The sequence below is a fragment of the Pseudonaja textilis genome, chromosome 4 (assembly GCF_049901715.1).
Source record: "Pseudonaja textilis isolate UNSWEBS1 chromosome 4, rPseTex1.2, whole genome shotgun sequence".
Lineage (NCBI taxonomy): Eukaryota > Metazoa > Chordata > Lepidosauria > Squamata > Elapidae > Pseudonaja > Pseudonaja textilis.
In genome coordinates this window covers 93,451,204-93,472,924 of record NC_141993.1, presented here as the reverse complement: position 1 = coordinate 93,472,924, position 21,721 = coordinate 93,451,204, and the positions used below count along the sequence as shown (strand labels likewise).

General features: G+C 61.1%; 1 protein-coding gene across 1 annotated transcript in view; it reads right to left on the bottom strand.

The window, feature by feature from the left end:
* Positions 1-1,313: 1,313 nt before the first annotated feature.
* Positions 1,314-21,721, bottom strand: part of OPA1 (OPA1 mitochondrial dynamin like GTPase) — a 47,225-nt gene continuing 26,817 nt past the window's right edge. Inside the window, 18 exon segments of the mRNA XM_087933774.1 lie at positions 1,314-1,680; positions 2,573-2,656; positions 7,535-7,645; positions 8,279-8,372; positions 9,471-9,587; positions 9,738-9,757; positions 9,760-9,877; positions 10,122-10,201; positions 10,479-10,587; positions 10,679-10,831; positions 11,249-11,414; positions 14,356-14,432; positions 15,762-15,826; positions 17,798-17,913; positions 19,031-19,103; positions 19,420-19,492; positions 20,754-20,884; positions 21,056-21,155. Coding sequence (XP_087789900.1) covers positions 2,589-2,656; positions 7,535-7,645; positions 8,279-8,372; positions 9,471-9,587; positions 9,738-9,757; positions 9,760-9,877; positions 10,122-10,201; positions 10,479-10,587; positions 10,679-10,831; positions 11,249-11,414; positions 14,356-14,432; positions 15,762-15,826; positions 17,798-17,913; positions 19,031-19,103; positions 19,420-19,492; positions 20,754-20,884; positions 21,056-21,155 — 1,671 coding nt within the window. The 3' untranslated portion in view covers positions 1,314-1,680; positions 2,573-2,588.

Below are 21,721 nucleotides of genomic sequence, written 5' to 3'. Positions count from 1 at the left end.
GCTCCTTACAGCAACGCAAGGCCGCCTCTCCTTCTCCCTCCGGCTCTTTTAACAGATTCCTCCTCCTCTTTGCTCTCTGGCATCAGGAAGGGCACCTGCCTTCCGGGACGATGGAGACGGTCAGCGGCTGCCTGGGGCCGCTTTACGGCCAACTCCCAGAATTCCTTTCCTCAGCTTTGCTGGCGGAGGAATCCTGGGAGTCGAAGTCCACGAGTCTTCAAGGGGCCCCAGTTGGAGACCCCTGGACTAGGGAGCCCAGCCCATCAGCGCCTTCCGGGGTCTCAGCAGCAGGCCGAAGAGATGCCGCAGCCCGGGACACGCCAGGCAGGCCCTGGAGGAGCGGCAGGGCCGGGCCTGGCTCAAGAGCCAGAAGGATCCACCCTCAGGAGGGGCCTCCCTTGGCCAGGCAGGCAAGCTGGAGAAAAGAAAGCGGGGGAACGCAAGGCCTTTGCAAGGCAGAGAAATCTCAACCTGGGCCTCCTGCAGTTGGGGGGGCCTCCATTGCTGGAGGTTTCCAAGGGTGCACGGATAAGGCCCTCTGCTTTGGGCACGGGGGGATTACACGGCAGACTAGATGACCTCTATGGGAACAGGGGGAGGGCAAAAGCCAGTTGCTCACTCGGGAGGGTGGAAAAGGCCGCTGCTGTTTACGTGGGGTCTTTGAAGTTTCACAGATTGACAGAGATGGAAGGGACCTGTGGGGTCATCTAGCCCAACCCCCACCCAAGCAGGAGACCCTGCACTATTTCTGACGGAGGGCAGTCCAGTCTCTTCTTGGAAGCCTCCAGTGGTCAAGCTCCCACCCCTTCTGAAGGCAAGAAGTTCAGGAGCCCTCAGGGGACAATTCCTCCTCCTTCAACCAGTGGCACAGACCACTTTTGCCCTGGGGCAAGCGGGGCCACTTGCAGAGGCCGGAAGCCTTTCATTTGGGGGCTCAGGCAGCCCCTGGGAGGAGAAACTCCCGAGTGGTTCTCCCAGGGTCACGCATCACCCTGGACGGCTGAGCCCCCCGTGTTCCTCTGCTAGCCCCCTGGCCAGGTGGCCCTTTCAACCCACGATCCGGTTTCCCGAAAGACGGGGAGCTCTGCGGCTCCACCTGACAGCGGCATCCAAACAAGTTTGCAGGAGGAGCCCCCTGCCAACCCGTGGGGACCATCGCTGGGGTTGCCTCTGCCTTCCTCAGGTGCCCTCCGGCCCACCTGCAATCGCTCTGCCAGAGTTACAGGTCAGTTCCCTGGGTGGGTGGGTGGAAGATCTCAGCCCACTGTGCCCACAGGCCCAGCCTCCCTCCGGAGGGGCTACAGACGGACGGAACAGATGCCAACATTTTATTATTTTAAGCTCCTTGGTTTACACGCAATGGGGATGAAGGGAGAGGACGGAAGCCCCTCCCTCCTGCCTATCCCGCCGTCTTCCAAGTAAAAACAGAATTGCAGAGTCTGGACCCCACCCACAAGCGGCCACTTCAAGGACGCCACAGAAAGTCCCGGTTCCTCGCTCTGCTTCTCCTTCCGAAGAGCATCGATGAAGCGACCGTCTCCTTCTAAGAGCAGCACCTCCTTCTGGAACATTCCGGGAGAGTCCAAAACGGTTCAGCAGAGGGACGCTCGCCACAAACCGCGGAGCAGTTCTTTTGCCTCCCGGGAGTTTTTCCTTCCTTCCTTCCTTCCTTCCATCCCACTGGAAAACAAGAGGCGTGCCACTGGCCCGGGGAAGGAAAGACAAAGCGGCCATCCAGGCGGGCAGCTGCCCTGTCCCTCCCGCTCCTCTGCTCCCTCCCCCTGCAGCAGAGCCCCCCCCCGTGTCCCCCCCCTTCCCCCCGAGTTCTGGGTCCAAGCCACCCCAGGAGTTCACAGGCAGGGACTGAAGGGACTTAGGCTCAAAAGAAAGGGTGCCGGCCTCAGAGGCTGCTGGGACCCCGATTGGCAGGCCCAAGACTGGGGGTGCCCCGAGAATAAACTGGATTGCAGGTGGTCTGCGGGGCTCCTCAGCCATCCCGGCCTCGGCCCTCTCCAAGGCGCTTTCTCCCAAAGGCAACCGGACCGCGGCTTCTCCTGGAGGAGGACGAGGCTTCGCTTGTCATCCCAGAAGCCTCCTTGGTGGTCCTGGCATCTGGCATTCCTCCTCTTCCCCCAGGGGAAGGAGCAAAAGGTCTTCCTCCTCCTCCTCCTCTGGGGAAAAACGGTCCGGTTGCCTTTGGGCATAAGCACCTTTAAGACAATAAAGAGCAAAGTTAGAAGGGACCCTGGAGGTCTTCTAGTCCAACCCCCTGGTCAGGTAGGAGACTCTCTACCGTCCCAGACAAAGGGCCGTCCAATCTCTCCTTAAAAGCCTCCAAGGTGGGAGCCCCCAGGCAGGAAATTCCTCCTTCTCTCCTTGATCCACTTCCACCCATCAATCTGGCCTTCCGGTGCCCTGGGGGACAGGTGGACCCCCCCCTCTTCCTTGGGGCAGCCCCTCAAACACCGGACGAGCCCCATCCCGTCCCCCCTGGGAGGATCCATTTCAGACCGGGGCAGGCAGCGCCTGGCCAGGCCAACCCGAGTCCCTTCATCCAAGCAGCTCAGCAGACTCACCTGGGGAAGCCGTCACTTCTCCTCCTGATGAAGGGCCTCGATGAAGACTTCCAGCTTCTCCTGGATTTCCCGGACTTTTTCTGCGGAGAGAAATCCAGTCCCTGCCTTAAGGGAGTCGAGGGAGGCCGGGCAGGGTCTCCGATGCCTCCGCGGTCGCTGGAGGACCGACTGCAGGCCCCGCCGTGGCTCAGCCAGCCGAGCTCCCGGACCTGCCTCCTCCCAGGCGGGGGCTCTCCAAGCCTGGCTCCTCTAAGGCTTGTGGACTTCAACTCCCAGAATTCCCCAGCCAGTGGGAGGCTGCTGATCTAGGGGGGGCTGGACAGAAAGCCGGCAAGAGCTTAAACTTGGGACACCTCGAATTTCAATTAGTAGAGTTTTCATTTAAATCCGTCACTTAGGGGAAAAAAAAGGAGTTTGCACAATTGTCTTCCCTAGCAAGTTATTAGTTACCTCCGGTTCCTGAAACTCCCAGAAGTACAATTCAAACGCGTGAAAATTGAGGGGGGCTTCGGGGATGGGGGTGTGAGCCAAATCCTGCCCCCCCCCAGCAGAGGAGCCGGGCCCTCTCTCAGCCCTCTCCGAAAGGTGCCCCCCCCCCCGGTGCTTCTCCAGCAGGCGGGAGGCGCCAAAGGCCTCGAACTCTGACCCCGGGGGACCCCCAGGAAAAGGAGGGGCAACGTGGGAATCCAGGCGGTGCTCCTCGCCTGTCGAAGCACCGAAGGGCGACCTGCCAGAGGCCAGGATTGGTGCCCTGGGCAGAAGAGCTGCCGAGACAAGCAGCCACCCGGCCCCGTCTCCCTGGCAGAGCCAGGAGCCGGGAGAGTCAGGGCAGATTCTGGGCCTGGGAGGCAGCGAGGGGCCCGGCTGGCAAGGTGCAGCCCCGCCCTTATTCTTCCCTCAGGGGCACCTTGAGATCTGCCCACCTGGATTCTGTGCCCACCTGGAGGCCTTTCCCCGCTTTGCCCAAGGCGACTCTCTGCCCCCCAGATGTCGAGGAAGGGCGCCAGGCAATGGCCCCCGGGAGGGCGGGAGAGGAACACCCTGCTTCTCCCAACACAAGGACCCCCCACCCCACCCCCCAGGCCCCCTCCCAGGCACAAGACGCAGGCTCCCGCAGCGGCCGAATGCCCGGCTCCTGCCATTGACTGGGTGTTTGCTCAAGGGATGAGCCGTCCCATGAATACCCCCGTAATCCCCTCTCCCAACGCTGCCCGAGGCAGGATGAAGGGAGCCCCCCGCCATTCAGCGGCTTCGGAGGGCCCTTCATCCCTGCAGGCGCTTTGTCCCCCCGATGAAACGGCCTCCGTGGGCCACTCGTCTCCTCGGCCTTAATCCGCTGATCCGGGCTCAGCCAGAGGCTAATTGAGCTGTCATGAGGGTCTGAACCCACAGGGAGACCCTGCCCAGGGGGCCGGGGGGGCTCCGCTCACGGTGGGGAGGGGCCTTCAGGCACAACCGCCCGGGATCAGCCGGGGGCATCTTGGCCCTCAGGACCAGTCCGTCAGAATACAGCTGGGAGGGACCCTGGAGGTCTTCTAGACCCTACACGACTTGACCCAAGGGGCTGTCCGGTCTCTTCTTAAAAACCTCCAGGGAAGACAAAGCCGGACAATCGTCCTCCCAGTTAGGAAGTTTCTCCTCCCCTGGATGCCCCTGATGTTTCTCCTCCTGCCTTCAGGCGCTTTGGAGCCCCCCCCCACCCTCTCTGGGGCAGCCCCTCCCAGAATACCGGGAGACGCTCTCCTGTCTCCCCTGGTCCTCCCCTTCCCTCGACCAGCCAAACTCTCCAGCCCCTGCAGCCGTTCTTCCTATGGGTTTTAGTCTCCCGGCCTCTGAGTGTCCTCGGCCCTTTCCCCAGGCGAAGCCGGCAGGGGGTGCAGCTGAAATGCCCCCCAGGAAGACCGGGGCACCCAGGAAGCTCCTGTTAAAGGCACCCAGGGGGGCTGCAGGGCCTCAACTGCCAATCCCCCAGGACCACCAGCCGAGACCCACCCCCCCGGGACCCTGCCTCGGCTGCTGCGCCCCAGGGAGGACCCCAGTGGGGCCAACAGCTGCTGGAGTGGGGCGATCTGACAGGAAGGCCCCCCTTGGGCTCGGCCCAGAGGAAAAGGCCAAACTGGGGGGAGGCAGGACCCCCATCCATCACCAGCAGGGAGAGACTGATGGGCAGCGCCCCCGCCCTTCCTTCCCAGGCTGGAAACCAGATGGGGGTGGGGGGCAGGCGGAGGGTCAGGGCACGGCGGGGGGGGCCGCCCGTCGGGGGCCTTTGTGCTGCCAGCAGAGAAAGCGGTCAAGACGGAAACGGGGGAGGGGCCCTTTCTCGGCTGGGCCACAAAGGCCGGCCCTGTTCGCCCTCCCCCTGACGGGCGGAAGAAGGAGGGGCTGGTCTGGGCTCTGCCCCCGCCTGGGGTTCCCTGAGAGGCCCAGACGTGAGGCGGCCAGACGGCCCAGCCTTCCTCCCCCCCCCCGTCAGCTCATCGGGGAAGGCCAGGGAGCCCCCAGACAAAGCCAGGCGGGGGGGGGAGCCCTTGGAGCGGGATGGGCAGCAGCCCAGGGAGAGCCAGGGCGAGGGGGACCCCCAGAGCCTCCAAAGGCCCCCCAGTCCGGCCCAGCTGGAGCCACGGGACACGGAGTGGGGGCCCCCTCCCCACGGGCCTTGCACACCCTGCTCGCTCCTTCCGGGCCGGGCCAGGCTCCCACCAATGCGAGGGGGGGGGCGGGGGGGGCTCCGGGCCAAGCGTGGAGAAGACGGAGCCTGGCAACCTTTAAGACGCCCCCACACACTCCCGCCAGCGGCTGAAGGAATCCCAGGACGGAGGGGAAACGGGGGCTTTCCCGGGGAGGAGGGTCTGGGTCAGAGAGAGGAGGGGTCCCCCCCTGCCAGGGTGGAGGGGGAGCCCAGAGGGGGAGCCCAGAGGGTGCCCCCGAGCCCCTGCCCACCACCCCAGGGATGCCAGGGAGGGGAAGCGGAGAGCTGAAGCCAGTCAACCTCCTGTCCCAGCCAGCAGGGCCCCCCCTCCACGGCTCCAGACCCGGGAGGGGCCCTTCCACCTCCCCAAGGCTCCCAGGCAAGGGGGTGGGGGGGGCTCCGTGGGGGTGGGGGGCCTGCAATCAGCCCCCTTCCTCTCCCCTCCAGGCCTCTGCTAGTCCCTCCACTTAGAGGTCGGTCTCAACAAGTAAGAAGCTGCGAGGGGGTGGGATTCCTGGCGAAAGGAGATCTCCGCCCTCGCCCACGGAGGGAGGGGCATGTGTGTGTGTGTGTGTGTGTGTGTGTGTAAGTACCTGCCCGTCCCAATCCCGAGGAGCTGCCAGGATCCTTTTGGGGGGGGGATCCCCAAGGGAGGAGGAGCAGCCCTGTAATCCCCAGAGGTAGAGCCAGGTGACGCTTTGGAGACCAACTAGATGATCTTTGATTGCTACTTTTATGAAGCAGCTGAGGGGGCTGATCAGGGTGCCACAGAAAGCCCTTGAAACCCCCCGAATTCCCTCCCAGGGACCACGAGCAGATTTTGGGGGGAACAGTGAGGGCAGGTAGGAAGACCCCCCGTGCCACGACCAGAGGGGGCTCCATGGCCCCTTTCAACAGGCTGATGCTCTGCGCTGAACCCCCCCGCCTCAAGGCCAGAGGGGCCACGGCTGCCCGCTTCCCAGGGCTCCTCCTGCCACAAAGACCGACTGCCTTACAGTCCTCGACCTACAGCCCCACTTGAGCCCAGGAGGGAAGGGAGTTCGGTGCATTTTGTCCCTTTGGGCGGCTTTTCCTGCCAGGCGTGTTGAGTGGATCCCTGGGGGGGGGGGTCACAACGGCCCCCCCGGCTGGGAAGGGATTTCTCCCCTCCACTCGGCTTGTCAGGAGGCCCCAAAAGTGGGCCATGTGACCCAGGGACACGGCAGCCGTCATAAGTACGAGTCAGTTGTGCAACGTCCGAATGTCAATCGCGGGACCGGGAGAGGCTGCAATGGTCGTAAGTGTGGAAAATGGCCCTAAGTCCCTTTTTTCTCACTGTCATAACTTTGAACAGCCACTAAGTGAGGCCTCCCTGTGTGTGGTTTCTGCTCAGCCGAAGACCCTGAGAGCTGGAAAGGCTCCCAGCCCCCCACCCCGGGGCTTTCAGGTCTGGCCGAGACCCTCCTGGGGCAGAGAGGAAGCTGCGCCTGGGCGGGGGGCTGGCAGGCTGGCGGGGGTGGGGGGTGGCAGCCCCTCCCCCCTTCCAGGGCAGCCTCTGCAGAGCCGAGGGGCCTCCAGGCAAGACTCCCAGCTGGGGAGGCTCTGGGGGGCCAGGAAACGCTCCCCCTCCAGCCAGCACAACCCCCGGAGGTTCTGCCCCCCCGCCCTTTGCCTGGCCTGGCAGGAACCTGGCTGCCCCCTCCCCACCCAGAAGGCACCTGCCTTTCTTTTGGGGAGGGGGCAAACACGGCCGCTGGCGAAGGAGACCCCCGCAGCCCCCCTTTCCCCCGCTGCCTGCAGGAGGGAACCCTGGGCAGGGCTGGTCGGAAGGGGAGCCGAGCGGAGAGCACCCCGTCTCCTGGGTTAGGGGGCTGACCAGGAGGAACTCAAGGACACCCCCACCCCCGAGAGGGCAAGCCCTCCCCCCATGGGCAGAGAGCAGTCCCCCCTTCCAGCCCCGATGAGGTTCTCCAGTCGGGTAACGGCGTCTGTGGGAAAACCACCCAAAGAGCCCCAAGGGACCCCCGATCCTCCTCCTCCTCCTCCTCCTCCTCGCCACCCCCTCGGCCTTCAAGCACTGATGAGGTTCCATAGTTGGGTAATGAAACGTCCGTAAGGGAGAGAGCCCCAAGGACCCCCCGCCCTCCTCCCCGGCTGGAGGAGCCCCAGGACCAGGACGGCTCCCGGGGGAGGCAGCCTCACCGCGAGGCCTCTGGGGGAGGCTGGACTCAGGCGAGGCGGGGAGGGGCTTCCTGGGCCAAGCCCCCGGACTGCAGCCGGGGCTACTCACTGAGGTCCTCAGCCAGCTGCACTCGCTTCCCCGTCAGGAGCGCCACCTTCTTCCCGCCGTCCTCCGCAAAGTCCTCCAGCACTTCCTTGACGTTCTTCTCCAGGCGCCTGACTGCGGGGGTGGGTGGGGGGGGGGCGGGGTTAGCAAAGCGGCTCCTGCGGGGGAGGGGGCACGGTGCGGTTCCCCCGAAAGGCAGCCGGGCTTTGTCCTCCAGGTCCCAAAGGTGCTCTCCTTTCCTTCTCCTCCTGCAGGAGGCGACTGGGGGGTTTCCTTGAAGATGTTTCGCTTCTCATCCCGGAAGCTTCCTCAGCTCTGACGTCCGGATGAGAAGCGAAACCCCTCCAAGGGGAAACGAAGCCACCCTGGGGACAGAAGACCCGTCTGCAGGAGGGCAAAGGTGCTCAGCAGACAGGGACCCAGGGGGCCGGAGGGGCACCTCCGGAGGGACCCGGGAGTTGGGGGTCCTACAGCGGGGGACTCCAACCGTGGCCACCTGGGGACTTCAACGCCCAGAGTTCCCCGGGCAGCTGGCGGAGGAATTCTGGGTGTTGAAGTCCCCAAGGTTGGAGCCCCCTGAGGCGGAGAAGGTGCCCTGGCAGGAATGGAGCCGCCGAGGCCAGGCGGCCTGTGGGGAGGGGAGGCTTCCCAGCTCCGGGAGGGGCCTCCGCCGGGCCTCCCACATCTCTCCCTCCCTTTCCCCCCCCCCCGCCAGAAGTCCTGAGGGAAGAAGGGAGGGGCTCCCACCTTCGGTGTTGGCCAGCTGCTGCCTCAGGGTGTTGGCGGTGATGGCCAGCATGCGCTGGATGCGCCAGAAGAGAACCACGTCGTTGCACTCCAGCTGGAATACCAGAGGGAGAACCACAGCGGTCAGGCCCGGAACCTGCTCATCGCAGTGTGCGTGTGCGTGTGGGTGTATGTGTGAGAGGAGGGGGCTGCAAACCCAGCCCAGCCCAGCAGGCGAGTGGGGGGGGGACGGGGGGCTGAGTCCAGGAGAGCAGCAGCCGCAGCCGCCGGGGAGACGGCTCTGCCGCACGGATTCCACCACCGAATGACAACTACGTTAAAATGTGAGAAAACGATTAAAATTCCCCTGCAACCTGCTGAACTAAAGCCGCCTTCCGGCTCCCCTACATAAAGGGAGCGTCTCCTTCCATGGTGTGTGTGTGTGTGTGTGTGTGTGTGTGTGTGCGTGTGTGGCGTTCATCGGCCTGCATATAAAGGACAACAGGCCCCCCACGGGATTAAAAAAGAGCCACACAATCCAAAGAAAACAGCGACAAAACGCCCCAAGGGACCCAGTCCGGCCCAGAATCCTCCGAGCCGCCACTCGATGGGCCCTATGGCTTTTCCAGGCCACCAGGCCACCCGTTCGGACTCCAAACTTGGCCCCTTTAAGGCTTCTGGACTTCCACTCCCAGAATTCTCCCACAGCCTGGCCGAGTTTGGGGGCCCCTTGAGCCGTCCTCTGCTCACCGGACCTGGCAGGGGGAGGAGGCTGCCCAGTTGGGAGGGCGTTCCTTGCAGGCGTCCTGCGACCCAAACTAGGTCGCCCCAGGTCATTAGGACACCAGCACGGATGACGTGACCTAGTGGGGTCATGGAACGTCTGCCGAGGACCCCCCCAGCTCGGGGAGCAGGAAGGGCTGCTCAGCTCAAGGGCCCCCGAGGCTTCTCCTTTCCTGGGGCTCCCCAGAGTCCCCGGACGGTTGGGGGTCCTGGACGCTGAGTGGACCACAACGCCGGCCTTGGAAGGTCCCTGAGGACTGAGGGGCGGGAGGGAGGGGGGGAGGCAGGAAAGGAGGAGGAGGAGGAGGAGGAGGAGGGGCCTGGGCAGCCCAGCGCTTGGCAGGAGACGAGAGCAGCTGGGCCAGATGTTCAGGGCAAGGCTGCCACCTAGTGGGACTACACCAGAGCACCCCCGCGGCCCCCCGCTTACCTCCGAGTCCACAAAGTGCCTCTGGTAGTAGTAGAAGCCCCTCCGGCAGAGGTTGCAGTGGCCCAGGGCGGATTTCAGGAAGTGCTGCCTGTAGACCTGGTGCCAGGTGTCCTTGATCTGGGGGCAGGCGGGGAGGCGGGGGGTCAGTCCTGGGAAGGCCCCTCCCCTCCCAAGGCCCCAGCCCTGAGCAGAAGGCCCAACCGCAGGCTGCCCGCCCTCAAAGGTTTCCCTGCCCAGCCGTGTCCGCCCTCCCGCGAGGGCCCTCACCAAGCAGGGGTCCACGGCCACCCTCGGGCCTCGAGGTTCTTCCGGACGGTGGTGACCTCATCGTTGGCCAGGTAAGCCGGATGCTCCTCGTTGCACTTCATCATCTTCTCCAGCTCGTTTTTGGTCTCGTTGCGGATCGTCTGGCAGGCAGGAGACAGAAGAGCTCGTCCTTTGGGCCGCTCCAGGCGGGCCTCCAGGCCCGGAGGGGGCAGAGGAGGCGGCAGGAGCCTCCATAGCCCCCCGCTGGAGGAGGAACGTGCTCTGTGCTGGGAAGCAGGTTCCCGAGGGCCAGGAGCCGGAGGGAAGGCCGCCCCCAAGGCTCTGCAGCCGGCCACGGTGGGGGGGGGAGAACCCCCCCAGGAGGAAGAGCCGAGCGCCCCGTACCTGCTCTTTGGTGCGCTTCACCCAGTAGAGCCACCTCTTCCTCCAGTCCGGGCCCACCATGTCTTCAATGACGGATTCCGCTGGAGAGGAGCGAGACACGCGGCCCCCCTCAGTCCCCAGGGAGGAGCCTCGCCGGATAGAGCCGGGGGGCACAGCCCCGTCCCAGAGGGGGCTCCCCCCTCCCGAGCCTCGGACCCAGGAACCGCTGCCCCCCTTTGCTCAGGAAGCCACCCCGGCTGGGCCTTCCCAGCAGCAGCCACGAGGTGGCCCAGGAGAGGCCGGAGGCCCCAGGGAGGGAGGGGGGAGGGAGGGAGGGAATGAGGAGGAAGAAAGGGGGGGAGGGGGAGGGCCACTCACTGTCCTTCAGGCGGCTCTGCAGGGTCTCCTCCATGAACTGGATGGCGGCGTCCCACTGCTGCTTGTCCGAGATGGACCGGTCCTCCAGGGCGTTGTGCTGGATCACCCGCTGCCCAGGGAGAGCACGGGGCGTCAGGAGGGCCCCCCCCTTTCACCCCCCTCCCACCCCCTCCCGCCCCCAGGGAGGGGGGAGGCCTTACCAGGCTGTCCTCCGCCCGCTCGTTCCACTTGTGCCGCTTGATGCTCTCCTCCTTCACCGCCTGCTTCAGCTTGTCGAAGATGTCGTCGTGCTCCTTGCCCTTCTGCTCCGTCATGAAGCGGGAAAACTCCTCCTGCAGGGTCTCCCAGGCCACCTGCCCAGGGGCAGGAGGGGCACAATAAGCGACGGCGGGCGAGGCACCCCCTGCCCCGTCCCTGAGCCCCACCGGCTCAGGCCCGGAGCCCCCGTCCCCTGCGGGCGAGGGCCCCAGGGGCAGGAGAGGGAGAGGGGAGGGGGCTCTCTCTCCTGAAAGGGTCTCTCCAGTCGTCCAGACGTGCCGCCTTCCGCTCCCAGAACCCCCCAGGCCTGGCGTTCTCCTGTCTTGCCCCCCCCCCCACGGCCTTAGTGCGAAGGGCGCCTTCCGCTCCCAAAGGGCCCGAAGGCTCTTCTTTCCCCAAGTGACCCAACGGGCCCAGAAGGCCAAGCGGACTCGCTCCTCGGCTTAGGGGGTCTCACTGGGGAGCCGGGGGCGAGGGGGGGAGGTGAGGAGGAGAGTCTGGCCGCCACCCACCTCTACGGCCTTGTTGGGCAGCTGCTTGTCCGTCCACTGCTTCAGCCGGATGTCCACGGTGGTGTTGAAGGTGCCGGCGTTCAGAGACTGGGCGGCTGGGAGGTAGATGTTCTCGATCACGTGGGTGGAGACTCTCTCCCAGAGGGACTTCTGCAGGATCTCCTCCCTGGGGGAAGCGCAGGAGGAGGTGGGGGGAAGCAGCGCCAGGGAGGAGCCAGCAGCAAAGCCTCAGCCAGCCGCGGAGCCCAGCCTCTCCACCGCCCAGGGAGGCAATCGCCAAGAGAGCTTGGCCCCGTTCTGTGACCTGGTTATTAAGCAGATCACCGCGGTCCTTAACCTGAATCTGGCTTCCCCCGTGGACTCTGCTGCTCAAACGGTCGCAAAAGGGGATCACATTATCCCTGGACTGTCGTAAGTAGGAGTAAGTGGCCGAAGCCTCTGGATTTGGACCATGTGACCAAAAAAGGGGGGGAGGGGGGTGCAGCCACGGTCGCAAGTCCCCCCTTTTCAGGGCCCTGGTAATCTTGACTCCCTGCCCGTCTTCTGCTTCCAAGAGAGACTCTACAGCGGCCCCCAAGGCCGGCCGAGGAGGTCGCTCAACGACACGTCCTCGCCATCTCCCCCACAACCTGCCAGGAGGCCCTGAAGAGGCCTGGAGGGCGGCCTTCCTGCCTTCATCATCGCTCTTGCCATGAATTGGTCGGCATGCGACTGGAGGGGCAGGATGCGGGTGACGTTTTTGTCTTTTGTTCCTTTTAATTCACTTCTTAAAATGTTCCTGTCTAGCTTTGTTTTCTCTCTGTTCGTTTCTCCTTTCAGATTTTGTCTCTTAATCTTTTCCATACAATAAAAAGAAAATGACTTAAAAAACAGAAAACCGTATGGCGTTAAAAGCCGTGAAGGGCAACCTCGCTCCATTTTCTCAGTCATTTGTTACGACTCTCACCTGAAACTCAGAACCAGTAAATTAAATTTCAACTAGTGAACCAAACTCCTTCTGCCCTGGTATATAAGCCCACCTTTCCGCTTAAACGGCCACTTTGATGAAGAAAATTAACCTCCCTGCACTGCAAACATAACTATCCACGTGGATTCCAGCCGCCTTGAACCCTTTTGGGGGAACGGGCAGAAATGTATCCGTGACTCAGAAACACGCAAAGGCGGCTGCCACTTCCTGCGCCCTCCGCGAAAAACCGATGAAAGGAACGGCGCTGGGTGGGGGTTTGTGTGCGATTCCACACGTTGTGAGGATCCAACCCGTTTCTCTTGACTGCGTGAACCAGGCTGTCACCGGAAGCACTAGGGCAACACGTGTGGAGGCCGCACACCTTCTAGGAACGCAGCGGAGGTGGTCGCGGATTGGGAGTGAGGATTTGGAGCAGGGGTCTCCAACCTTGGCCACTTTAAGACGGGTGGGCTTCAACTCCCAGAGTCCCCCAGCCAGCTTTGTGGCCAAGACTGGAGGCTCTGATTTGGAGTAAGGCACAACCCCAGTCCGAGAGGATCCGTAATACTCAAGAGGGCAAGGCAGGAAGACAGAATTCGGAGCACAAGGAATTCGGAATTAGCTCCGGATCAATGAGACGGGAAATGAACACGGTGGGAATGGCAGGTTGATGGGTCCAAAACGAGGGTAACAGGCAGGTGGCACCCCAAGCCTGAGCAGCTCCTTCGGCGGAAGGGAAAGGAGGGCGAGGGGCGAAAGGGAGGAAAACGGTTTTCTGGCCGGGAAGCGGCTCCTCCCGGGATGCCTCTCGAAAGCTCCGAGATCCCGCTGGAGTCGCAGCGCCAAGGAGGGGAGCGGGGAGGGGCTCCAAGCGGCTCTGGGAAAGTTATTTATGAGAACTTTTAAAAGGGCACGAAGCGTTTAGAGAATAAAAATGGGAAAGAGGCCTGGAAAGTGAAAGCAGACATTCCTCTCGTCTTGGGCCAAGAGATGCGCCTGCCAAACCAGGCTCTTCTGCTCAAGAGCAGACCCACAAACACACACACGCACACAGGCACACCCCATCCAAGAGGCAAATCCAAAGTGTGTCGGGCGTCTTGTAACTTTTTGGCGTTCTTAGGAACAAAATCTCCCAGGGGGAAAGGAAAGGAAACATTTTCATGAGGAGAAGAACCGGGGTGACACGGCCGCAGGGTGTCCCCATATTGGAGGGGCTGCTGCAGGCAAGGAGGAGCCCCCCCTCTTCTCCAAAGCCCCAGAAGGCAGGAGGAGACATAACAGAGGGAAACTAGCCCAGGGGAGAAGCAGCCTGGGAGGAATTTGGGAGGAATTTCCCAGCAGGGGGGGAGAGGTTGCCCCCAGGGGTGATGGATGCGCCATCGCTGGAGGCTTTTCGGGAGAGACTGGACAGCCGGAAACGGTCTCGGGCAGCAGCCTCCAAACGTGGCAACTTTTAAGACTGGTAGACTTCCAACTCCCAGGGTTGAACTCCACCAGTCTTCAGTTTGCCAAGTTTGGGGACCCCTGGTCTAGGGTCTCCTGCTTGGGCAGGGGGCTGGACTAGAAGACCTCCGAGGTCCCTTCCAACTCTGTTATTCTGTTCTATAGAAGCCAGAGCCCGCAAAGCCCAAAATCACCACCCTACCCCCCTGGGACCTCAGCAGCCAGGAGGCCCGTCCCACCCAGGGCTCCCAATCCGGCCTCCCCCCACCCCCGCAGCATCTGGCTCCCATACGGCCCTGGGGGAGGCGCTTGGGGGGGCTCCGCACGCTGACAGGGGGCGCCTTCTCTGGGCGGCCAGGCCCACCTGGGTCCCATTTAGAGTATTTAGAGCTTCCCACAACCGCTTCTCCTCCACTGCTGCCCGGGACCCGCCCCCTCTGCGGCTGGTTTCACTCAGTCTCGGGCCGAGGACCCTCCGCGCCCGCTGTGTTTTCTCCCGGGGAGGGGAGGGGAGGGGAGGGAGGGGCTGCAGAACTGCCAAGCCTCAGCAGAACAGCCTGGGGGGGGAGGGGGGAAGAGTCGGGGGGCCTCCCAAGTGACTTAGACACGGAGGCCCATCAACGCTGGACGGCCCCCAGGGAGCGCCTGAAGCAGCCCATCCTAAGCTCAGCCCCCCCCCCCCGCCCCTACCCCAAACGGGAGAAGTCGAGTACCGTACCAGTGCTTGGGGGTCACCTGGCTCAGGCTGATGACCTCGTCCAGGATTTCGTTCTTGGCTTTTTCAAAGAGCTCGTTCTGCGCAGAGAAGAGGGGGAGAGTTAGCGAACGTGGGAAGAGGGACGAGTCAGGTGCCGGAAGAGGTGAGGGGGACGATCCCTGGGGTGGAGACCCCAGCCTCTCCTGGGGACTTAGGCCCTCCACTGGGGGCCATGAATCGCCTCCCCGCCCCCAAGCGCCTCCTCTAGGCAGGGCAAAGGCCGGCAGCCCCAAGAGCCCTGCCTCTCCACCCCTCCACCTGGCCTCACCTGGCACCTGTTCCTTCCAGAGCAGCCCCCTCCATGCAGGCGGCTGTCAAGGGTGTCTGTGTGTGTGTGTGTGTGTGTGTGTAACTACGACTCCCTTCCTCCCTGGTGGGAAAGGCCAAGGGCTGCAGTGGCTAAACTTCCCAGTGGTCCCAAGGCAGCTGGGGCCAAGATCCCCCCCTTCGGGCTGTCATGGGGGGAGGAGAGGATAGCGCTGATCTGTCTTCCAACTTCAGACTTTCTGTGCCAGTTTGATGAATGAAGGAAAATCTTTCTAGCTCAGGGCTGAAATGGGGGGGGTGGCTCCTGGGGGCTCTCTGAGCTTGGCGCTTTTCTTGCAGACGTTTCATGACCCAGCTAGGGAACATCATCAGCGCTAAGAAGCAGCAGAGTTTCCCTAACCCCAACCCCACTCCTTACTAGCACAGATAATGTTACCTAGCTGGATAATAAAACGTCTGCAAGAAAAACACCAAGCGCAGAGAGCACCAAGGACCCCTCAAGTTTGACGAATTAATTATACTGTGCAAGCTTTAATTTTGGGGTACGCAACGCTGGTGGCAAGTGAATTCAACCAGGGAGTTTTAACTTTGCGGGGAGAGAGAAGGAGGCCAGACAGCCGCCTCTCGTCCGGGACTGAGGTCAGTGCTGGGGTCCAGCTGGAGCAGGCTTCTGACCCTCCACCCCACCCCAAAATGCCTGGCTCCAGAGTGAGCCCCTGCACGATCAGACCTAAGCCCAGACCCCTCAAGCAGCCCTGGGGAACTCTATCAAAACTTCCAACAGTCATTGAGCAACTGGGCATAAGTTGAGACCTACCGGTAATTGTGGAAGGTCTACACCGGGGGGTGTCTCCAACCTTGGCCCCTTTCAGACCTGTGGACTTCAACTCCCAGAATCCCCAGCCCGCTGTTTCTCAACCTTGGCCGCTTTAAGACTTGAGGACTTCAGTCGGCTGGGGAATTGGCTGGGAGTTGAAGTCCACGGGTCTGAAAGGGGCCAAGGCCAGCCATCCAGGGGAGCCCCTGACAGGCCTTCACGTGGAAGCCACTCCCGAGGCCCAGAAGACATCCAAGAGGCTTTGAGGCCGACGGGAACTCACCCGGTCCAGCTCTCTCAAGCGAGGGTAGTTGTTCTTCCACTCGGTTTCCAGGTTAAAGCGGGTTGCTGGGGAAGAAGAGAGGGATCCTAGCAGCGAGAGCCACACCTCCGTCCTCGCTAGCCCACTTTCCCCCTGACCGGCCCTTCGGCTGCAGGACAAGGCTGGGAAATAAGGCCGCCTTCCTCTTCAGAAGCGGTATTCAATTGGCACATCCTGCCCACCCAACGAACTCTGGGGACGCTTTAAGGCAGCCCACGCAGGACATCCAACCTGTTAGGAATCTGTCCACCAATTGGTTGGGTTGGCAATCTATAAACCAACAATGTATGTTTGTAGCTTTAAGACAAAGTTCCTGTATTGATCTGTCCTATGTTCCGATCGGTTGATTGTATTGTGAATCGCCATAAGAGGGAGCTGGAGATCATGGCTTGTTCTCGCTGACCTTCTGTTGCTATCTAAGGTTCTCTGTTGTGCTTATACCTGGATATCTTTGTTTACTGGAGATGACAAAGGCAACCGGTTGGTAAGAAGATTTTGTAATTGGATATTCTTTGGACTGTTAAACGTATATGACCTGGACCGTTTATTGGACTGTGCTATCTCTTAAAGTAAACTTTAACTCAATTTAGTGTATCTGTGTGTGGCTGAATTATTATAACTACTCTCATAAACGTTTTCATGTGCATATCCTTGTTACTCAAGGGTTATTTTGTACATATCATAACATAACCCACGAAAGTATCCGTAAGCAGCATCATTAAAGTCAAATAATCAATTAGGAATAGTAACGGGAAAACAAATAACACTTGTTAGGAACGTAAGTCACTTCACAGTTGGGTTGGAAATATAGAAGGCAGGATAGAAATTTTAATACTGTCTCTTTAAGGGGATGCTCAAATTATAATTGGGTGTGGTTCCTCAAACAGCCATAAGATGGAGCCAGAAACCTGGTTTCCGAGAGTGTTGCCTTTCCTGCATTTCCCTATTGAGGGTTGCTGGTTGTCCTTATTCTTGGACTTGATGCGAGTCTTTTACTGAACCGTTTATGATACTGGACTTTGTTATTGGATTATCCCTGGACTGAATACTGACTCCATTTTGCTATACAGTGGATCTGTGTGCTGGTTGTGTGTTATTCTTCACTACTCTCACTCCGTCTCCCTGTGTGCGCTCATTCTCCTAACGGGGAATGACCTCAACAACACTCCTAGAGCACAGGACAAAAATAGACGTTAAACTGAAATGGAAAAACCGTGACGGTTAATTAGCCACCAGAGACGGGCAGTTTTAACTGTGAGCAGCCCTTCCTGCCCTCCCCATGGTCTGAGAACCACGAAGCCGACCCCTCTGTGGCTGGAGAGCCTCCCTTGGACAGCTGCCCGGCCAGGTTTTTGGCAGCTGAAGGGGGGGGTCCACGCCTGCTCTTCCCCTGGAAGGTTGATTTAGCCTTTTGTCCTTCCGGGGTGGGTGGAATGGGGGGGCGCGCAGAGGGCTGGAAAGCCCCGCGAAGCGGCATTGAAGTCTAAGGGCCGGGGCTATGGCTATTCCCTGGGCCATCCAAGGACTGGGGGGGTTCCCTTTTCTCCCGCCCCTCGTGCCTGGGAACGGCCCAAGGGGACTGAGGGGAGGTTCTTTCCCCTGAGCCAACGTTTTGGCCCTCCTGACCCTCTGGATCATGCTCACCCTGCCCTGGGAATGCCCCAAGGTGCCCCAGGGGGAGGGCAGCCCTGCCCTGCAAGGCCTCTCCTGCCTTTGGCCTCCAGAGCGTTTGGTCGGAGGGGGAGTGTCACTCGCTTCTCTGCTCACCCCCTGGCTCCGGGGGGCTTCCCCAAGTCGACTGCAGCCCGAATGAGCTCAGCCCAGCCCTGAGTGCAGATCCTGTCCGCCCAAAGGGTTACCCGAGACCCCCTGAGGTATCTAGGCCCCCTTTTCTGCACCCAGAGGCGGAGGAGCAACAAGCCAGCCTGGGGCCCCCTTCACACCAAGCCCCCGACCCCAGCCCCAGCCCCCCCCCAGTGAACAAGCGGCCCCCTCACCTTTGAAAGCGTCCGCCTGCTGCTCCACAGACTCCCGCACCATTTTCCAAAAACAGTCGGACACGGCCAGGCTGAGGTTCCGCGTGGTCACCTGGTGGGGCTTCAGCATGCAGTTCCTGGGGGGGGGGGGAAGGAGGACTCAGAGTCAGGGCCTCCTGCCTCCCACCACCCTCACGGGACCCCCTTCCAGCCCCTCTCTGTGGCCATCCGGGGTGGGGCAGCCAGGCCAGATTCGGGACCTGTGGACTTCAGCCCCCCAGGACCCCTGAGCCAGCAGTGCCTTTGAGAGCCCCGAGGCAGCTGCAGTTGCCCCACCCGTCCTCCGCACCTGCCGAGGGGGCCCCTGCTAACCTTCCGTCTCGGGACAGTGAACACCCCACCCCCCAATTTTATACGATCCGCAACCAGGAGCTTCCTTCCAGACCTTCGCCCATGTCACGGACGCCCACAAGCCTGGCAGGATCTGCGGCCACTCAGACATGTACGAACAGGGAGTCCTCGACTTACGACCACAACTGAGGCCAAAAAATGTTGTTGCTATGTGGGACAGGTATGGAATTTTATGACCTTTCCTGCCAGCGTCGTTAAGTGAACCACTGCCGTTGTGAAGATAGCAACACGGTCGTTCAATGAATCTGGCCTCTTCCCGCTGACTGTGCTTGTCAGAAGGTCACAAAAGGGATAGCGTGACCCCCAACCCCCGGGACGCTGCAAACTGTCATAAATATGACGGTTGTCAAGTTGCCAAACATCCCAACTTGGATCATGTGACCCTGGGGACGCTGCTGCAACGGGCATTAAGTGTGAAAAACGGCCATAGGTCACTTTATTCCATGCCGCTGTAGCTTCGACTGGCCAGGGGTCTCCAGCCTGGGGCACTTCAACTCCCAGAATTGCCCAGAAAAGCTTTGCTGGCTGAGGAATTCTGGGAGCTGAAGTCTGAAGTCTTCAAGGGTCCAAGGTTGCCCTAAATGAATGGTTGTTGAGTCAGGGACTACCTGTGGTCCAGGTTTCTCCCACCTGGCCCACATTTAACCAGCATGCTAATCAGGATTTGACCAAATTCCCACCAATGACATCTCCTCCCCCTGAATCCCCCAGACACCCAATTCCCTGCCTCCCTTCCCGGGCGAGACGCTGCCCAGCCAACGAAAGGCTTCACAGCCCCACCCATTCCGAAACAGGCCTCCAGACCAGCCAGGCAATCGTTAGAGAAACCAAGTCAAGGCCTACTTCAAGAGCTTGGAGTTTTGGAAGAATTCCTCTTCGTAGTCTCTAATAGATTCTATGCTTTCACTGCTGTTTCCTAGAGAGAGAGAGAAAAAGCAAAAAGGCCACTGAAGCCACGCCAGGGGGGAAAGAAGGGGCCCGTGGCTGGACAAACGCCCACCCACACGCTGACCCGCAGGGCTAGGGCTGTATTGCTATTGCCCTCCCCATCTCCCCCTACTACGAATGGCATCGTATTGGGACGATTCTGGCTCTGTTGCTTTGCAGGCACCCCGAGCGCTTCTGCGACAGAGGCAAATTCTTTGTGTCTTTAATCACACCTGGCCAAATATTGCCTCCCCCCCTCCCTCCCTCCGCCCCCCCTTTCCATCCCAATGCCATGGTTCACCTACCTTTCCCAGTAACCACGGCAAAATACCCCAGAGCCTTCATGGGGAAGAGCTTGCCTTCGATGATCTGCTGAATCTGCGGAGGGGAGGGGAGAGCAGCCGCTCAGGATGCTGGGTTAGGGGGTCCTTGACTCCCTGGGGCAAAACCCTCCCCCGTCACAAGGCGCCCTTTAGACCTGGCCCGGCTCCGCCCTCTGCCCAGGACAACAGCAGCTCCGCTTACAAAGAGAACTCAGCCCAGAGGCTGTAAATGGGGGCATCGCATGATTGGACCTGGGTTGTTTGGGGGGACATTTTTGCATCGTTAGGCAAATCGGTTTTCCCCAATGGATGGGGTTTTCTGCCACAAACTGGAACTAAATGCCAGAAACCTGCAAATAACACCTCAAATTGCAATCACGGGATTGAGGGGTGCTGTTAAGAGTCATACGGGGAGTTGGCCATCAAGTGCCCAACATGCAATCCTGTGACTGTGTGTGTGTGTGTGTGTGTGTGTGCGCACGCTGTAATTTCAAAAATGGATCCTAAGTAGCCTTTGGAGGGGTCCAGCGTAACTTTGAGTGGTCGTTAAGCAAGCAGTTGCAAGGCCTACCTGTAAAGCATCCCGGCCCAAGGCTTTCAGGGTGGAGGGCCTGGCCACCCCCTCTCCCCTGCAGCCCAGGCATTGGGGCAGAGGCCTCAAGGGGCAGCCTGGAGCCAGGAAGGGTGAAAGTGGCCCGCAGCACGGCCAGGAGGAATCTGTGACCTTCTGCGCCACCTGGCTGTGTCCAAAGGGCCTCAGGGATGCCCCCGCCCCACCCCCAGACACCGGCCGCAGGCCCAGGGCGTTTTGCCCGGAGCAGGGGACTCCAACCTCGGCCCCTTGACGACTCCTGGACTTCAACTCCCAGAATGCCCGGCTGGCTGGGGAGCTCCGGGAGGCGAGGTCCACAAGCCTTAAAGGGCCCAAGATCGGAGACCCCTGCTCTATGGGGCCCCTCCCTATCAGCGCACCGGCCACGAGGCCCGTTTTTCCCACAGCTTCGGAGTCACACGGAGGGGAAGGTGCACCCCGAAGACACTGAACCATCGCCCACCTCAGAGAAGGGACCAACTTCCCACGGAAGAAGAAGAAAAATCTCCCCTAGTCAAGGTGGCAAAACGGCAGGTCCCAAATCACAGAATCTTCCTGGTAAATTGGACCAGAACTCCCCCCAGTTATTCCTAAGGGTTAACAAGCAGGAGGTGCTTCCCTTGGGAACAGGGGCATTTTCCCTCCCGCTTGCAGAGCAACCTCTGCTCCGTGAAGCCCCCTTACACACACACGCACACACACACACGCTCCCTCCCTCCCTCACCCTGCTGGGACTGGCCACGTTCTTCTCCGCCAGGTCCACTTTGGTCAGCACGAAGATGGTCCTCTTGCCCTGGGGGTCCATCTGGCTGACCAGGTCGGTGACGATGCTGCGTTCTGCGTCCACGGACCCATCTGGGAAGGGGAGCAGAGAGATGCTCCGGAAGGGAACGGGGGGGCCCCACCGTGATTCTACCTCAAACAGCCGGCGGGGGTGGAGGAGGCCGGCTGCCTGCCCTGCCTCCCCACTCCCGCCCCAGGGCTCCCCCCCCCCAACCAGCCAAAGACCCCCTGCTGCCTCCTCACCTTGGATGCAGAGGATGATGGCGTTGGGGTTCTGCATGTAGGCCTTGCTGATGCTGAAGATGAGGTCCTTTGTGTTGGCCGCCATCCCCGAGGTCACTGTCTGTGGAAAGAGAGGCTGGCTTTTCATGCCTTGGAGGTTTCAATCTGCAGAGCTGGAAGGGACCTTGGAGGTCTTCCAGTCCAGCCCCCGATCAAGCAGGAAACCCTATTTCACGACAGACAAATGGCCGCCCAGTGACGGAGCTCCCACAACTTCTGCAGGCAAGTCATTCTACGAGTGAAATTCCTCCCGAGTTCCAGGTTTCTTCTTCTCTCCTTGATTAGTTTCCACCCGTTGCTTCTTCACCTGCCTTCAGGTGCTTTGGAGAACAGGTGGACCCCCCTCCTCTTCTTTGGGGCACCCCCTGTGATACTGGAAGGCTGCTATCATGTCACCCCTAGTCCTTCCCTAGGCCAGCCAGGCCCAGTTCCTGCAACCGTTCTTCCTCGTACGTTTCAGCCTCCAGCCCCCTCATCCTCCTGGTTGCTCTTCTTCTCTGCACACTTTCCAGAGTCTCAACCTCTTTTGGGGAATGCGGTGACCAAAACTGGACGCTGTATGTCATGTTCTCTACATCCAGCTTCTCTGCAGAACTGCCTTCCGGAGGGGGCAGAACTGCCTTCAGT